The following is a 19,534-nucleotide window of genomic DNA, read 5'->3' as shown; positions in this document are numbered from 1 at the left end:
ACTAGCATTAGAAGTAGAGCCTGGAGATGTGACCAAATTGCTGCGATCTGTTGATCAAACTTGATTGGGTGAGGAGTTGCTTCTTACAGGTGAGCAGAGAAAGTGGTTTCTTGAAATAGAATCTACTCCTGGTGAAGATGCTGTGAATATTGTTGAAATGACAACAAAGGACTGAGAATATTACATAACTTTACATTACATTACGTTACTTAGTTGATAAAGCAGTGGGAGGGTTTGAGAGGATTGACTCCAGTTTTGAAGGAAGTTCTACTCTGGGTAAAATGCTATCAAACAGCATCACATGCCATAGAGAAATCTTTCATGAAAGGAAGAATCAATTGGGCCGGGTGCGCTGGCTCATGCCTGTAATACCAGCACTTTGGGAGGCTGAGGCGAGTGGATCACCTGAGTTCCGGAGTTCGAGACCAGCCTGGCCAACGTGGCAAAACCCTGTCTCTACTAAAAGTGCAAAAATTAGCCGGGTGTGGTGGCAGATGCCTGTAATCCCAGCTACTTGGGAGCCTGAGGCAGGAGAATCACTTGAACCCGGGAGGCGGAGGTTGCGGTGAGCCGAGATCACACCACTGCACTCCAGCCTGGGCAACAAGAGCGAAACTTTCATCTCACAAAAAAAATAAAGAGTCAATCAATGTGGCAAACTTCATTATTGTCTTATTTTAAGAAAATGCCACAGCCACCCCAGTCTTTATGACTCTGCCTCCTAATGTCCCTGGTTCTGGCCTGCTTCCTCCCCTGCCCCTTTCTATAGCTACCCTAGGCCCCCATGGGAGTCTCCATTTTGTCCGCTTTTCCATAGGGTCAGTGGGATTAACGCCCCTTTTAAAGACCTTAAAACCATGTTTTCACTTGCATTCAGACAACTTTAGGGGTTTCCAGAGATTTAATCACCTTTTATTTGAGGACTTTTTTTTTTAACCTCAAGGTGGCATTGTCATGGATTCTGTTGGCATCTGTGGGAGCTTAGGATTACAGATATTTATGGGCACAACCTGCTAAATAGATACCTTGTTTCTCTGTCCTTTACTTTCTTAAAGCCCGAGTGACTTACCGGTATCTCAGATCACCACATCAAGTGATCAGCAAATACTTGTGCGTCTTCTTTAATCAGTCCAGTAACAAATGTTTATCGTGTATTCATTTGGGAGATAATCATTGAAAACTAAGCATTCGCTTAGGTACCTGGAGATACAGAGGTTAGCAGGATAGACACCGTTCCTGTTCTCATGAGTTTACAGGTTGCTGTCCAGCATATGGGGCAATATATAGCATAGGGTTATAATTTAGGGTGGTGTGAAATTATGGAGGACTGGCCAAGGAATTTCGACTTGTTTGGATTGGAAACTAACTGCTAGAGGCTAGGTGCAGTGGCTCACACCTGTAATCCCAATACTTTGGGAGGCCAAGGTGGGTGGATAGCTTGAGGTCAGGAGTTCAAGACCAGCCTGGCCAACATGGCAAAACTCCGTTATTAAAAATAAGAAAATTAGCTGGGTATGGTGGTGCATGCCTGTAATCTCAGCTACTCAGGAGGTTGAGGCAGGAGAATCGCTTGAATCTGGGAGGCAGAGGTTACAGTGAGCCAAGATTGTGCCACTGCACCCCAGCCTGGGCGACAGAGTGAGATTCTGTCTCAAAAATAAATAAAATACGTAAATAACCAGCTGCTAGAGGTATAAGTGAAAAAAAAAATCTCATTAGAATCAACAGATAATTACTGAGCAATAACAGAGCCTAGAAAGGAACCAAAACTATAGTTGCTTGTTTTTATGACCTTAGGATCTAGCCATGACAACAAGGCATACACATGCACACACAACAATAGCCCTTGGCAAGAGTCAAACGTGCAGCGCAGAGAAGCGCCTTGGGAGCTGAGAGGCAAGATCGTTTAGTTCAGTTCAACACACATGAACTGAGTACTCATCATGTGTAAGCCGCTGTGTTGGGAGCTGGGGCTACAAACATGGATAAAATAGTCTCTAATAGTTAGGAGCTCATAACTTACCTTAAGTCACTTCATCTAGTATCTCAGATGCTATACAAAAGGAATACCATGTTGCAAAAGGAATCCTGAGGAGGAAGGTATTAACTTTGCCTGAGATGGAGGAAGAATGTCCAGAGGGCTTCCTGGAGGGGATGAGACCACTGGTTCAGGGTGTTGAAGGATCAGCCTGTGGCAGGATAATTTTTCTGGTAGACAGGGAGAGGAAGGCATTGTCGGCAGAGGAACAGCTTGAGGCAAGGCATAGATACGTGAAATAGCTTTGTGATTAGGGGAGGTATAACAGTAGGAAGCATTGAAGGGGTATGAGTGACAGTCTGAATTGTTTTAGGAATCACCCTGTTGGCGAGATTGGGAAGGGGGAAGGCTGGATCCAAGTAGGATGCTATTGTAATATTCCAGGCAAAAGACCATGAGTATTTAAGTCTGTATGGTGGGAGGGGTCGCCGTCAATAGGACTTGGTGACTGACTGGGTGGGAGGAGCGGGGAGAGCCAGAATTGAGTGTGAGGAACATGGGAGGAAGAGTAAGTTCCCTGGGAAAAGGCTAAACGTCCAGTTGGGGCCATGTTGAGTTTGAGGACCCTACAGGACATTCGGGTGGAAAAGTCCAGCTGCATCTGGAGAGGGAGAGTGTTTTGGAGCTGGAGAGGAGGTTAGGGAGTCATCAACATGCAAGGGGTGGTAAAACCATGGGAATGGATGAGGTCACTTGTAGAGAGGGCCTGTAGCCCAGGGAACTATGGGCTGGGCTGGGTGGTCAGGGAAGTTCTGAGGGAGCATTGAAGGACTGGTGGGTTGGAATGGCTGGTCCTCCATGCATATGAGGAAAGCTCAGTACACATCAAACCAAGTAAGAGGGTTCGGGGAGGAAAGCGTCGACGAAATGAGTCAAACTCTGTAAAATATTTGAAGAGGTTTATTCTGAGCCAAATATGAGTGACCATGGCCTGTGACACAGCCCTCAGGAGGTCCTGAGAATATGTGCTCCAAGTGGTCGGGGTACAGCTTGGTTTTGTATATTTTAGGGAGGCATGAGACGTCATGAAATTGCCAGGCAATTTCAAGGTATGGCAAGGAAATGTATTTTGGGGTTAAATATTTTTTCCTTGTCTCATAATACTATGCCAGAGTCAGATTGAAAAGTAAGTCACCATATATAGGGTCAAATGAAAATTTACGGTTTGTAGGGCATGACTCCCTACACCCCTGCGTAGGAATTTGGGCAAGATAAAAAATCAGAGCTTAGTCCTCAGAAGTTAGCAAGTGTATGAAACCAGGTTATGGGGAACCTTCTGTTGTGGCTAAGGAGGACATCACATCCTTTCTGAAACTGTGACTGAATGTTGAGTGAACTCATGTTTGGGGGTGGTTGATTTGGTGATGGGGTACAGAATAGATGGGGAGACCAGAGGTAGGTGGACTGGCCTGGGTGGCTGTTGTGGAATGCCATCTGTAAGGTGATAGGGGCTTGGATGCAGCAGGAATGGAAATGAGGGATAAACAGGAGACCCAGTTGTGAGACGCCTCCAGAAGCTATGTCCGGAGCTTGCAGTTATTGAAAGGCATTTTGCACGGTGGGGACTGGGATGCAGGTGGTAGATGGGGCTCTGCGTGCAGGGATTATGTCTTGTTTGATCCTCATCTGTGGCACCTGAAACACAGTTTGCACTCTCGGTCAGTCTTTGTTGAGGCAGTGTATACACGGTGGTCCTGTTGACAGAAGGGGAAGAGTCTTAAGAAACACTGATGTGGGAAGGTGCTGAGCTTCATGAAGTTTGAGTATGGTGGTGCACCCGAGTGGAGATGCCCAACAAACGATAAGCCAGGGGGGACCCAGCTAGAGCTGCGGATGGCTCCAGTTCATCAGTATGTAGGAGCTGAGTAGTACAGGAGGAATAAAGATGAGCAGATATCCAAAAGGCTACGGAAAGAGGTATAAGAAAAATGTGCCCATCACCGTAATATGAGGCAGAACATGTTAAATGTTAAGAAAAAAATGGTCACAAAGTGTTACAAAGATTCAGAAATGAGAAATCCCATGTGGTTGAGGGGAGATCAGGAAAGTGTCCTTTGAGGAGGTGGCATTTTGATGGGCAGAGGAAGGCAAGAGGAGGAGGTAGAGGGCCAGGGCAGGGGTGCGCAGGTGGGCATGCCTGGATGCCAGCTCACCCTGGCGCGCTCAGATGTGCAGCCTTTTTAGGAGACGTTATGAAGTGGAAGTGGAAGTGGAAGCTGAACTGAGTGGGGAAAATGAAAAGGGGATCTTGGGATGAGGGTCTTACTCTCTTTCCCGGATCTATGGGATTAGGAGCTCCTTATCTGCCATGCTCGTTAAAACGAGACTGTCTTTGGGGAAGGAAAGAAGACAGCGCTTTTTGCTGTGGCTTCCTTAGCCCTTGGCTCTCAGGCTCAGCCCACTCTGCCTGACTCCTGGAGTGTGTGGAGAGAGGCTGTGAAGTCTCACACTGTCCCGGGGATAACCCAGGGCACGCGTTATAGGAACTTTCCTTAACAAAGAAACCACATGGTTCTTTAAGGTCACAGGATTTTCAGGGAGAACTTCAGGGATAGAAGGAAGAGGAAGGAATGAAGTCATTTTACAGTGTTTATTTGCATATATTATAGAAGACATTTCAGACATATTAAAGATGAGAAACAGAAGGCTACTGTAGTCTGAGTACATCATGTATTCCTTAGAAACAAATGTGCAAACATCTCAAATCCAGACATGGGTATACATTTTAGACTAGAGAAATAGAAATTCTAGACCTTGTACATTGCTCAGAGGATTAAAAAGGATGGGTATATGATGGCCATGGAGGAGAGAAGGATAGCTGTGTTTTGTGGTTTAGAAGATTGTCTCTTTAGAGCTTTGAGAGCCTTCATTGATGGATAAACTAGGAGGCCTTGAACACACTGGTTACTACATGTTAATGTGACATACTGTGGTTGGAACCTTGCTCCAGAGTAACATGCAGATATTAGTTTTCAGAACACCTGAGCTTGTGGCCTTGAGCCTAACACAACTGAGAGTAGCCTCCAAGTCCAGGCTGACTCAGTTCAGTTTGTCTGTTTCAGAGGATTAAGTCCTTCTCTGTATACAGTTGAGAATTTCTCCCTCACATAGATGAAAGACATTTAGTAAGTATGTCATGTATGCTTTCAGTTAATTACCAATCCATTTATTCGTTCAAAAACATGTATGAAGTACCTAGCGTACCTAGCCAGCTAACCGCCTCTGACCCTTGTTGAGCATTTCTGTATACCAGGCACATATCTTACAAGAGCTTGCAGTAGATCAGCTTATTTAATCTTCCCAACAACCCTGTAACGTGGGCATTTTTATTCTCCCCATTTTACAGATGAGGAAACTGAGACAGAGGTTAGGTGGCTTGCCTGAGGTTACCTGGTTGGGAAGTAGTGATTCTGAGGTTGGAACCCTGGCAGAGCCCATGCTGAGCCGTTAAGTTTTAACTGTTAGGCCAGATGGCCTGGCATGCTTGTGAAATTGCCTTGGACTAGAACAAATGGGAAGCTTATTCAAAACATGTATTTATTCTAGTAACCTCATAGGTCATTGAGTATGTAGGAAATGCCATGGAACCAACGACTCAAATAATTTGGTATAAATGTGTTTACATTTCAGCAGCTTCACAGTTTGAGGAACTTTGGATGTTTGTCTCCATTCTGCTGAACAGAGCAGACCTTTCAATTTAGGTTTAAGCCAAATGCTGTTGGTAATTAATGACGCTACGGAGGCCAATTCTAGGAAAAAATAACACTTTAGCATCCAGCATGGTGCAATCTGAAAGGCTGGCGCCTTTGCTGTGGTTCTTCTGACACAAAGCACCTTATTGACATCACAAAACCACTGAGGGGCTCCTTCTAGTCTCCAAAGGTACAAAACCACCCTGGGCTGGGGAGTTCGTCTCCACTGAGAATAAAAGCCATGCAGACTTAGCAGCTGGGCGGGTGTTTCTTCTGCCCTCCAGCTGGCTTGCAGGCGAGGACTCCTGCTGCATGTGTGCAAGCAAATGCAGTCCTTGGAACTCTCCTGGGAAACCCAGGGTTTTGGCTTTACACCCAATCTGACAAGAAAGGGCCCTCCCTGCCCCCACCCAAACCATTGCCAGAGCAATGAATTCTCATCGACCCCACATCCAGATGGAATCTGGAAAACCCGGCTCAGAGCTTCTAAAGAGGCTACTACAGGGTATTTTAACAGCAAATCCCAAATCCTTAACAGCTGTGGATATGGAGACCATTTAAAACCGTGTGTTTGTAACCCAAGTAATAGATGTCCACTGTAGAAAAACAGGAAAGTATAGATAAGAAGAACTAAAGCCCCTTTATTGGATCCCATTTTGTTTGTATACTAATTCTTCTTGTTTAATCTGGGAAGGGAAACAAGTTGAACAAACCATTCGGATGAAAGTTGATACAAACTTGAATTTTGCACCAGAATGTTTAGGGAAGGTAACGTGTCAATACCTTTTTCCTTTATGAAAGTGTTAATAAAATTAGCATTGAAGAAAATTAGCCAGCTGGCCTGGTGGCTTATGCCTGTAATCCCAGCACTTTTGGAGGCCGAGGTGGGCGGATTATTTGGAGTTCAAGACCAGCCTGGCCAACATAATGAAACCTTTTCTCTATTAAAAATACAAAAATTAGTTGGTGTGGTGGTGGATGCCTGTCATCCCAGCTGCTCGGGAGGCTGAGGCAGGAGAGTTGCTCAAACCCAGGAGGTTATAGTGAACCAAGATCGCGCCATTGCACTCCAGCCTGGGCAACAGAGCGAGACTGACTCAAAAAGAAAAGAAAATTAAAATTAAACTGTTCACAGCCCCACAGAAATAACGTTGCCAGTTGAGATGGTAAGGTCATTTCCTGGTCCATGCCTAGCCTACCTGACCTCTCTCTGCTGCTCTGTTGGTCACGGCCTGAGTCAGGTGAACCTATATGAAGAAGTCTGTTTGCTTTATTTCCCAGACACCAAATGGATTGCTTCTGACTCCGAGTCCGCTGCTCTCCAGCATACATTTCTGGAGCAGCCTTAGTCCAGTTGCTCCACTGAGTCCTGCCAGGCTGCAAGGGCCAAGCACGCTGTTCCAGGTGAGCGTTCGGAATGAACTTTTAAACATTACACTTCTGAGGGATGGTTTTTTCTCTAAATCCTGCAGAGGTAACGATGAGTTTTGCCCAGTGTTGGGTTAAAATGTTAAATGTCCAAAGGGGGTTCATGTTAATGGGGTTGCACGCCCTTCAGAGGCAGACACTTTCATTGAGGCAGAAATGGCATACTCATGCCAGATGCCCATACGTGGAACAATTAAGTTCTTGAAGTGTTTTACATATTTTCATTTGTTTATGAAAACAGGAAATTTATTAAGGAAAAGGCAAAACTTTAAAAGTCGAATGACTTTAGGCCAGCATGATGGCTCACACCTGTAATCCCAGCACTTTGGGAGGCTGAGGGTGGGAGGATTGTTTGAGACCAGCCTGGGCAACACAGTGAGACCCCATCTCTATTTAAAATAAAATGAAAATAAAAATTATTTATAAAAGTCCACACAAGATTTTAAAATATTAATCCTCCTAGTTAATGTAGCAGCTCATTTGACATAAAGTGAAAATAAAAATAGTGAACAATTTCCCCATCCTGGGATAGAAAAATTGCTTGCATCATTTTATGAATCATCATTAAGCTCCTTGTTCTGTAATGAAAAAGGAGAATCTAGGGCATTTGGTTAAAAAATAATGAAGACTTAGCTGCTTTATCTTACAGAACTCTCCATACTAGGCAGCACCTTCATTATTCATTCACACACTAGAATCTTGCAGGACCGTCACTTGCTATCATGGAGAAGTCAGTATTTCCTCCTTGAGACCCACAGATCATTATTCACTGACTAAGGTGTTACTGTTTGAATATGTTGAGTATAGGTGGAAAGGATCCTAGGGACAGGATTGAAGAAAAGGTGAACCCAGTGCAAACTCCCTCTTTCCGTAATTCTAGCATTTCTCATCATCCTTGTCTGTATCCTGTGCCCCACAGTGTGGCTTACCCTGAGTTAGTTGCAGCTCTTTGGGTACCATTGCATCTAGCACGTGGCACTTTGTATTATGATTGCCTGTTGATCTGGCAATCTTTCCCACTAAACTATGGGCCCTCGAGACCAGAAAGGAATCCTGTTCACTGTGGTGTCCCCAGCATCTGGCACATGGCTTGGTGTACAAGTGAGGCTCAGTAATTACTGACTGTCTAAATGAATTCACAAAGAGAAGTCTGAAAAGGTAAGTGCAAGTCTTCACGATCATCTGAGCTGGTCATTTTGCTTGTCAAGGTTAAATGTTTGCTGAGTACCTCCTCTGTGCCAGGAGCTGTACATGCTGGGATTTAGGGTCTCTTTATAAGGGTGGAACTAAAGAGGTTTTGATTGCCATCTTGCTGCTTTGGTTTCCTAGTGGGGTTGGGGTAGGGTGTCATGAAGTGACCATATGCTTGGAGTAATTGGGTTTCTGTCTCTTTCCCAGCCCTTATTCCCGTCACAAGAAATTGAGCTATAGTCATGTTGATTTTTAGCAGTTTCAGCTCAGGTAGGAAAAGAGAAACTAGAAATAGTAAGCAAAAAGCAATGAGCAAATGTTGTATTAGGAAAGTTTAAAATTAGGAATACTAATCTTTTGGTGGGGAGATAAAAACACCTCATTTCCTGAAAGTCTTAAGATTAGAGCAGCAGAATTCTAAAATTAATAGAATAAAAAGAAATTGTTTGGTTACAGTAAACTCCATGGCAGTAGGGATTGTTATACTATAATCCTAGAATCTAACACAGAGCTTCTGTAGAGTTCAGTAGGTATTTGTGAATAATAGGTGGCCTCTCATTTCTCGCCTTACTGGGAATTCTGCCACCTGATTGGTGCAGGCCTTGGCAACCCCCTAGGAAAGCAATGGAGCACTATTGGCTGGGGGTTCTTTGGGATCCCTTGTCTTAGATACCTTTTCCAGCCCAACTCTCCCAACAGTAAATGATGGTTCATGTCTACAGTGATTCGACACGTTATCAATCTCTGGGAGCTGGGATACGTGCACACCCTCATTTCTTCAGTCCTCAGTAACTACTGTAGACAAATGGTTCTCAAAGTTAGCACTCACTCTCCTAGAGGGTGAGTTAAAATAAAGATTGCAGGGCCCCACTCCCAGAGTTTCTGATTCAGTAGGTCTGGGATAGGGCCTGATAAAAACTTTTTTTTGAGACACAGTCTCTCTGTTGCCCAGGCTGGAGTGCAGTGGTGTGATCTCTGCTCACTGCAATTTCCACCTCCTGGGTTCAAGTGATTCTCCTGCTTCAGCATCCCAAGTAGCTAGGACTACAGGCATGCACCACCACACCCTGTTAAGTTTTGTATTTTTGATAGAGATGGGGTTTTGCCATGTTGGCCAGGCTGGTCCCAAACTCCTGACTTCAAGTTGATCCGCTTGCCTTGGTCTCCCAAATTGCTGGGATTACAGGCGTAAGCCACCGTGCCTGGCCCAAAAACATTTTTTTTCATGTTCCTAGTGATACTACGCAGTCCAGGAACCAATTTGAGAAGCACTGCAGACCAGAGGTTCCTAGTTTATATTTAGAATTCTGCATCAGAAATTACTGCATTTAAAGGCTACCTGCTTAGAGTTTTAATTTCACCAGGTGGACCTGTTCTCTTTTCTGAAGCCATTCAGAATACAACCCTAAAAAAAATGAAAGACAAACTGGTATTCCGGATGGCTGACAGGTTGTATGACCTTGGGCTTTCTGTTTGTGGCTGGATCCATGAGACTAAGGAAAAACAACTTTTTGCCTTTTAAAATATTATAACTCTTCCTGTGAAAAGAGTGATTGAGTGTGGCAAAAGTAGAAAATAGCAATTTCAAGAATGGTAAACAACAAAATTTGGTACAGGAATAATACTTTCTGATTTTTAAAACTAGACAATATAATTGATAATTGATACATATTCAGAATTCAGATTACTATCAGCGGTGTCTTATTTTTTTAAGAACCTTTTTTTTTTTAAAGTTTAGAGACAGGGTCTCAATATGTTGTCCAGGCTGGTCTTGAACTCCTGGGTTCAACTCCACTTCAGCCTCTGGAGTAGCTGGGACTATAGGCGTACCACCACGCTGGCCAACATCCCTTTTAAACTGATGAAAATAATTTTATTTCAAAATAACAACAAACCTCTTTCATGTATGCTATAGATGTAATGAAGGAAGACAAAAAATACACTTGGCTTATACATTTTAAGTGACGCTGGCCAGTTTCCTATTATCATGATTGGAAAGGTTGATCAGAATTTCCTCAGGGTAATAGTTGAAGAGCTGAAGCATTTTTGTACAGAAGGGCCCCTAATGAGATTACTGTAGCAGGTTACAGCAGATATTAAAGAATTCCAAGGAGAGAGAGAGAAGACGCCTTTCTGGCAGAGGTATGCTTTATAATTGAGAAATGTTTAGGTAAGGAGAGAGGCACCAAAGACATTGTGCTAAATGTAAACAAAGAACCTTGATTTATAAAGTGAACTCAGTTTTTCTTGGACAGTTTAGTATTTTCTTCTTGTCTAAGGATGTCTGTTCCATGACTTTTGAAATAGATTTTGTTCCAATGTGGAATATGCCTAGTAGGAATAGGTATGTCTTGAAACAAGGTAGAGCTAATTAAGTTTTCAATTAAGAATGTGTGCTGTAATTTTTAGTTCAAATCTAACCCAGCAAATATTTGCAATGCTCTGCGACAAGGACTGTAGGGACATAGAATATGTGAATAATGGATGAGTAAACAAAGTGCTGCAGAAAGTAAGGGGCAGACACGCTCTTTCCAGCTGGAGACTGGACAGGTTCCAAGCAAGCAGTGGCGCCTGAGCTGGGAGGAAGGGACAGGATTTCGATCGAGTACATTTAGATGAATAGAGCCGAATGACTGGGACATGAAAGTCTGTTTAGGAAGGGACCAGGTGAGAGGAGATAAGGTCGGAAACGCAGCTGTGGGCCTTGATTATAGGCTTAGGAGTTTCTCCCTTTATCTGTTAAATGTTTAGGCTTTTTAAGCTGGAGGTAGGAGGATGAGATCTCTGTTTTGGAGAACAATCACTGATATTAGTGTGGAGGAAGAACTGAAGAGAAAGTGGAAGGAACAGTAAGATAAGAGGAAATTGTTATTTTTATTTTTTGAGACGAGCTTGCTGTGTTGCCCAAGGTGGAGTGCAGTGGCACAATCTTGGCCTACTGCAACCTCTGCCTCCTGGGCTCAAGCAATCCTCTCACCTCAGCCTCTCAAGTAGCTGGAACTACAGGCATATACCAGCAAGCCCGGCTAATTTTTAAGATTTTTTTGTAGAAACGAGGTCTCGCTATATTGCTCAGGCTAGTTTTGAACTCCGGAGCTCAAGCAATCCTCCTGCCATAGCTTCCCGAAGGGCTAGGATTACAGGTGTGAACGACCATACCTGGCCAGAGGAAATGATACTACAAATATTGAAGGGAGAATCACTCTTTGAGATTAGAACATTGGACACAGGATATAATTAGAAGATATTTTAGAGGTGAGCTCAAGAGAGGCAGACTTTGAGATGGGTCTGAGTAGTAAGTAGGTAGTGAAAATTAAGAAGAGGCAAAGATTACTAAGTGATTAACATACTGGAAATGCTATTAAATAACAGTAGTTAAGGCCGGGCATGGTGGTTCACACCTGTAATCCCAGCACTTTGGGAGGGTGACATGGGTGGATCACTTGAGCCCAAGAGTTCAAGACCATCAGGGGCAACACAGCAAGACCCTGTCTCTACAAAAAAAAAAAGTACAAAACTTGGGACATGTGTGCTGGCGTGTGTGCCTGTGGTCCCAGCCACTAGGGAGGCTGAGGTGGCAGCACTGTTTGAGCCCTGGAGATTGAGGCTGCAGTGAGCCATGAGCACACCACTGCACTCAAACCGGGGCGACAGTGAGCCTGTCTGGGAAAAAAAAAACAAAAAACCATAGTTAACATTTGTTGATGATTGATGACTTATTGTGTGCAAGACATTGTTCTTAGCACTTTTGGGGGCTTCTCATTTAATACTGCCAGTAATTCTGTTTTAAAGATAAGACTAAGGCACAGGGATATTGGCTAGTTTATTCAAGATAACACACTAGTAAGTAAGTGGTGGAGCACTGACTCTTTAAGTTTGTGGTCCCAGCCACCATTCTCACTGACTTAGAGTGAGCAATGGAAGAAGAGCAGGTTTTGTGGGAAAGAGGCATTGGTTGGAGATGTCTAAAATGGAAATTGTTGTCAAGTCCAAGCATGGTACTGGAGAAAAGGTGGCTGGGGACAAAAGTTTGGGAAATGTTGCAGTTTAAAACAGGGGAGTGTCATAGGACAAGAGCCTAATAAAGATGACTAAAAAATATGTCAGAAAAGCCAGGCTAATCAAGAGAAACTATGTCCATTAAGTATACAAAAATAATAAGGGCAGAAATCAGCAATTTAGTTTGCAAAACAGATGAACAATACCAAAACTGATTCTCTTGAAAACACCAATAAGGTAGACCAAAGAGAGAGAAGATGCAAATAAACGAAAAGAATGAAACTGCAGGCCAGGCACACTGGCTCACATCTGCAATCCTAGCACTTTGGGAGGCCAAGGCAGGCCAGTTGCTTGAGCTCAGGAGTTCGAGACCAGCTTGGGCAACACGGTGAAACCTCATCTTTACCAAAAATACAAAAATAGCTGGGCATGGTGGCGTCCACCTATAGTCCCAGCTACTTGGGAGGCTAAAGTGGGAGGATGGCTGGTGGAGGCTGCAGTGAGCCAATATTGTGTCACTACGCTCCAGCCTGGGCGACAGAGCCAGACCCTATTTCTAAATAAAGTAAAATAAATAAAAGCATGAAAATTTAAAATCTGCTCATCTTCCATTGTTCACTCTAACTCAGTAGAGTGGTTAGTAGCACAGACCTTTTTAAACAAGAGTATAAACTGTATGTGCATAGATTTGATAATACAGTTGAAGTGGATAAAATTCTAGAAAAAATTAAAATTCCAAAGTTCCAGAAAAGAAAGAAAAACCTTGAATATACCAATAACCATTAAAGAAATTAAAACAGTAATTAAAGATACCAACTCCTACCAAAATAAAAAGTTATGCAATGTTAGTACTGAAAGATTTGTTTAAAACTTGACTGTGTTGCTTATTAGCTGTGTAACCTTTAGCCAACAGAACTTATTTGAAATCTGTTTTCTCATCTGTAAAATGGGGACAACAAAACTTATGTTACAGCTCCTAGATATCAAATGAAATGACAAGCCCTGACACAAGTTACTGAAATAGTTTGAAAACTGCAAAAACATATTTACTTAAATACAAGTATTTGTTGTACTTCTAACATGTGCCAGGCTCCGTAATTTGATATTTGGCACTGAAGTTTAATATTTAACTTACCTGGACTAAATAGGAAATAAGCTGGAAAAGACAGCCCAGGAGATCTTTTTGACACATCCTAAACAATGCAAATCTAATTGCAAGTAGTATTTGTTTCAGACCTGAAACTCATTATCAGAGCATATACTATCATCCTACTATTTATCATCTTAGTTAACAACAATACAGAAATTAATTTTACTCTTTGTCACTTATGAGTGATCTAAGTGTGATATTTTAATTAGAAAGAATACCTTCTTAGCTCCAAAATAATCTATTCGAAATCTTTTAAGATTAAATACATTTCTTACTTTAGAAGAATAAATGCTGCAAGAATCATCTTTGTAGTACCCTGAAAAACTGATGGCAAATTTCAAAATATAGTATTAGAAATTACTGAGTCACATATAAAGAGTCTATGGTTTTCAAAACATTATTTTCATATTTAATATTAAACATTCTTTTAATATTTGTAGCATTATCAGCATCCTGAGTAGCTTAGAACTTTTAAAAAATAGATGCTTTAGCAACATATAAATTACATATTTTTTCCTAGTAGCCTGTGCATATAGAATAATTAGGGACATTTTGTGGGCCTTATCCTTTGTTTGCTCTATGTAATCTTGATCTCATTGTCATCTTCCAATTATTCTGTAAAAAACACTGGCAACTAATCTCTATCACAGGAGTGATGAGAAGTGGACTGCTATGGACTATATGGGAACGTAAAGAACCTAAGTTTTTTGCAATGGATTTGCAGTAATTATTGTAAAAATCTTTTGTCCCCTACAGTTCCCCACACTGCTTAATGGCCACATGCCAGTGCCAATCCCCAGTCTGGACAGAGCTGCTTCTCCAGTACTGCTTTCTTCGAACTCTCAGAAATCCTGATGACGTCTGGTGACAATTAAGGACTCATTAACTGATGAAACAAATTTGTCCCCATGGGCTAGTTTACCTGTGTCATGAGAAGGACATTGTGAAACTCTGTTAATTTGGTTTGCACTTTTCATAACATGGATAGTCTAGATTTATGTTAGCATTTTAAAAACTGTTTTTGATATATTCAAGTATATATGAAAATCTTTTGCATTAAGTGAATTTTAATGTTTTTGTTTTTATATCCTTTTAGCTCTTAAGTGTTGAACACTGTTGACAGTGAAGAACTTTTCTTAATGGTTTTCAGTATAACTAATAAGGATGTGAAGCTTTTTTTCTCTTTAGTTCTGCATATGCTAAACTGTGTGCTTATATAGACTATAACCAGCTGTGCCTTCCTTTGCATTTAATGTAAATGATTTATGTATTTTTTAGTATTAAGAGGAAATGTTTGAAAGATGAAAATTAGTATCAAACAGCTCTCTAGTAGAATTTCATTATTTTTCACCAGTGGGCAATATGAAAGCATATTCATATCACATTTTCTTTTTTACTTTCAATTGTATTAAGAATTGCCTTAGAACCTCTTTTGAACTGAAATTCAGTAAATGTCCAAGTAATGTTTTTATAATAAACTAAGCCATATTTAGACAATAAACATTGATAAAAGAAAATGTTCTAAAGTGCATTTTCGAAAGAATGAACTTTGAAAGGCTAGCCTCCTTAGCTGTTTACAGTATCTTTTAGATGCCTCCCAGACAAAAATCTGAGATGGAAAAGCTACATCAAGTTCGTGCTATTCCAGGCCCGAGAATATCTCTTAGGTTAGCATATTCTTATTTCAAAAAATTAGCCCTAGTTTTCTCAGTTTTCCATAGAGAATCCTGACCATCTGATATATTTACTGTGTCAGCATAAATTGGGATTCCCCTGGAACTATAACATTTAAAAATCTAATGCTTTGGAAGCAGCTCACAGACTGGTGATGAACCCAAACAACAAAGAAACAATTTTTAACACTAGGGATCTTCATCAGTATAGGTAGGTATTCACAATTTTTGATGGATCAAAAACTTGCTGTAATACAAATAGAGAACTGGAGGTACTAAAGGCCTTGCTTGTGGAACTTGAGAGAGGATACACTGCTTTATATATTACTAAAGTTATGGGGAGAATGAAGGAAATCTGACAGATGAAAAATTCTACAGGAACCTCATCATCGTGGAACCGAACTGATAACAACTTGGCACACTCCAGTAAATTCTTTTGTGTAATGTAATTTGGAGTAGTGATAATACAGACCTATTTTCTGTTCCATCAGAAAATCAGCAGGCACCAGTCCAAAGGTACCACACCTGTACATGAAGGAAAGTTCTAATACCAAGAAAACTGAAAAGCACCAAGCTCTAAATTCAAGATTAATTATAATCCTTAACTATAAGTGATAAAAACTAACTTGAAATGTGACTAAATGATCCAAACTGGGCATTAAGTCGCAGTATTATGAGAAAGGATTAAAAAACGAGGTTTGAGAAAACACATTTCTTGAATTTTCTGAAAAAAAAAAACCAGAATATTGCTTTGATACTTACAAATTCTGAGGTTTCTCAATTGGAATTGAGCATCTCTGTATGTGGGGATGTGGGCCCTTATCAAAGGATGAAAATCCAAGCACTCTATTATGCCTCCTTGACTGTAATGACACTGGTTCCAAAATCCACCAATAGACACTACTGTCCCCCCGCCCCCACCCCATAGGCTAATAATAATTCTGTACCACAATAAAAGGAGCTGGTCCAGGGAACTGATATTTACTGAGAAGGAGCCTTTGAGAATGCTTCCCACTACCTGTTTCCAGCTCAAGACAGGTGCACAGAAGAAGCTGGGAGTTGCCTAAGGCGGCACAGCTCACTGAAGGTAGAACAATGATTGGTGCTCAGTCCAATTCTGTTTCCCCCATGCCTAGCTGTAAGTAATCACTGGTTCAAAACTATGTTATTAGTAAAACAAAACATAAAGACAAAGCATTTAAAATTGTGTTGTCAGATAAGAGAACACATCCAAAATGCATGATTCTTATAGACAAACTAAAGGAAGTTAATATGCAAAAATCTCAACTTAAAATACTATTTTTAGTATACTTGTTTATGTAAATGCTGATTGGAAATATTTAAATGACTATAGATCTGATTCTTTTCCTTCGGAAATTGGGATTAATGTATGCTCTAGATCCATTTATTACAAATGCAAAAATACCACAGTTTTTTGATGGATGAAAACACTCCTGTAACACAAATAGAGAACTGGAGGAACTGAAGAACTCGTATAGCTCTGCCTCATTCTGTGTGTGTGTGCGTTTTAGCAGAAGTATTTTACTCAGAAAATAGGTTTCAAAGAACATTAATGACTTTCTTTTCCTTTTTATGTCTGCTTAATCAGTGTTAAACTGCTATGGGAAAAGTTTTATAGAACTATATAACCTGAATGTTGGTCTCTTTGTACACATCTTTTCTATGACTGCAGATCTTCATTCACTTTCATATATGTATCATTTTTACTGTCATATTATTTTTGTTCAATAAAAACTTTGTGATAAAAGATGTTTAGAGGTAACTGGATTGGCTTACTTCCATTTGCTTGGGGTGACCCAAACCACTTTTCCATATGGATACAAGTTGGAAAATGAGTCTTGTCACCTACCCTTGAAGACAGCACGTCAAAAAAAAAAAAAAAAAAAGTGTTTTAAATACACATATTTAAAGAAATAAATGTAATTATCGAAAAGCAGACCCCTGATTTAAATAAGTTCTATCAAATGCTCTGTATTGAGGAGGAGGAAGTGAGAAGGTAGGGAAAAATCAAATCTACCATTTATTCTTTTAGCCTTTTGTTGATTCAGGGGAATGTGAACTGCTAGGCTTGGTGATAAAGGTTATTTCTCTTGGTCTCAACTGCAGGCTGACCTGGCTCGTTTTCATGGATGCTTCAAAGCAGTCTCCACTCTGGGTTTGATATAGGGAGACTGGTGTGAGGGGAGGGGAGGGGATGCAGGGAGAATCACCGGATTAATGCAGTCCCTGAACAACACGTTCATTATCACTAGTATGTCAAAAGGCTACAGATAACTCATAGTTGCATATGGTATAACAGGTGGTGGTAGGAAATCATTTGCTTACTGAAGAAACATTTAAAAATCAACTATGTTCCAGGTGCCATTTTAGAAATGGGGGATGGAAACCTGATCCCTGTTCTCAAAAAGGTAATAGATTTGCTTGGTTCTGTTTATACATAAGAATTCAACTGGCTGGGCGCAGTGGCTCATGCCTGTAATCCCAGCACGTTGGGAGGCCAAGGCGAGTGGATCACCTGAGGTCAGGAGTTCAAGACCAGCCTGGCCAACATGGTGAAACCCCATCTCTACTAAAAATGCAAAAATTAGTTGGGCGTGGTGGCAGGCTCCTGTAATCCCAGCTACTTGAGAGGCTGAGGCAGGATAATCGCTTGAATCTGGGAGGCGGAGGTTGCAGTGAGCCGAGATTGCGCCACTGCACTCCAGCCTGGGTGACAAGAGCGAAACTACATCTCTTAAAAAAAAAAAAAAAAAATTCAACCAAATTAGTTTTGTAAAATGCCCTTTTATGCTTAAATACCCACAGGGATCTGCCCCGCCACTTCATGTTACCTGGGATTATATGACCCTGCCTAAAGGACTGGCACTGAAGAATACACTATGTTTAGTTACCCTCTCTCAGGTGAGTCAGGTCTCTTAAAACGTTTTTATTTCATTGCTGGATGGCATAATTTCAGTTAATGATAGCAACCATTTGTAAGGTTGCTGTCATGCCAGGCACTGTTCTAAGCAGGTTACACATATTCATTCAGTTTTCCTAATAAACCTATGAGGGAAGTACTATTATATACCATTTTACAGATCAGGTAATTGAAGCCTAGAGTGATTAAGGAACTGGCTCAAGGTCACAGAATTGGCCACATTTCAAACTGAACATTTTCACTGAGAGGCCATCACACATGATCTATAGGACTTCCAACGAATGTAAATTAGCAATTTACATCTTCACATAGAACAGTACCTGGTGCATATAAACCTTTCAGACATGTTTGCTATATCAGTGTTTCCTGAGAGTTGAGCAAGCAGATTTTCTGTCATCGAGAAGCTGGCCCTACCTAGATTTCTCTAGTATTGACTTTATTCCTAGACCCACTCCCCAGTGGTGCCTGTGTACCTACGTGTGTGTGTGTGTGTGTGTCGGCTTGCTTGTTTGTGGGTCAGTACTGGCTTGTTTTTTTTAGCTAGGTAGGTAGTTTGTTTCTATCATTTTTTTTTGCTAGCTTCGTTTTTGTTTGACTCAGAGAGGAGACAAATCCAAGTTAATATTACGTAACTGACAAAATATTTTTTAGAATTACTCAGAATTTTATGATGCATGTGTGCCTTAATTTGATCAACAAATACTACTGTTCCCCTAAAATGTATCAGGTACTGGGATAAAGAAGTGAGCAAAACACAATCCTTTCCTTCATGGAGCTTGTGGATTAGTGAGAGGAAATGACATGTGATTAAGTGTTGTTGCAGAGTGAAGTATAAGGATGCCATTGGGAAGGAAGGCAGTTAGGCAGCAGAGCACATAACCCAGTCTGTGGTAGGGTAGGTGGGGCAGAGAAAGCTTTCTGGAAGAAAAAATTACATTGAGAATGAGTAAGAGTAACTAAAAGAGGCATAGATGAACAAGCAGAGGAAAGAGGATGTTTCACAATGAGGTGAGGTGTGAGGGACTCAAAAGAGAAGTATGGCTGGATTTACCCTCACAGAGAACAAAGCCTATAGTTCATGATATGAGATAGTAATGTAGATACCAATAGAGTTGAAACTGAAAAGGGAGGAGGGAGGAGGGAGGAAGGAGGAAGGCTTCTAGATCCCTGAGGAGTAATGACACAGTCATTAACTACGATTCTGTGGAAGAGCAAGATGGCAGGATGGGGCCCTCAAAAAAAACCTTTTTCAGTGTTTCTGGAATAATAGTGCATGATCATCATCCAGAGATGAGCTACACAGCCTGTAACAGCACCACGACACCCATTAATCACTTGACAACCTCAGCTGCATACATGTATGAGGAAGAAAATAACAAGATAAAGATGATCCTTAAGACTATTTTGACTGCTAGAATGTGG

General features: G+C 41.3%; 1 protein-coding gene across 2 annotated transcripts in view; it reads left to right on the top strand.

The window, feature by feature from the left end:
* Nucleotides 1-16,947, top strand: part of ELK3 (ELK3, ETS-domain protein (SRF accessory protein 2)) — a 53,458-nt gene extending 36,511 nt beyond the window's left edge. Inside the window, exons 1-3 of one of the 2 annotated variants that reach the window (XM_011990303.1) lie at nucleotides 2,782-2,872; nucleotides 7,012-7,134; nucleotides 14,255-16,947. In XM_011990303.1, the coding sequence (XP_011845693.1) occupies nucleotides 2,837-2,872; nucleotides 7,012-7,134; nucleotides 14,255-14,353 (258 nt within the window). In that variant the 5' untranslated portion in view covers nucleotides 2,782-2,836 and the 3' untranslated portion in view covers nucleotides 14,354-16,947. Of the gene's footprint in view, nucleotides 1-2,781; nucleotides 2,873-7,011; nucleotides 7,135-14,254 lie in introns of those variants that run through there. The other variant, XM_011990302.1, reaches the window with a different exon arrangement.
* The last annotated feature ends 2,587 nt before the right edge of the window (nucleotides 16,948-19,534 follow it).

Source organism: Mandrillus leucophaeus, unplaced genomic scaffold (assembly GCF_000951045.1).
Source record: "Mandrillus leucophaeus isolate KB7577 unplaced genomic scaffold, Mleu.le_1.0 Scaffold377, whole genome shotgun sequence".
NCBI lineage: Eukaryota > Metazoa > Chordata > Mammalia > Primates > Cercopithecidae > Mandrillus > Mandrillus leucophaeus.
This window is presented reverse-complemented; position numbering and strand designations above follow the sequence as displayed.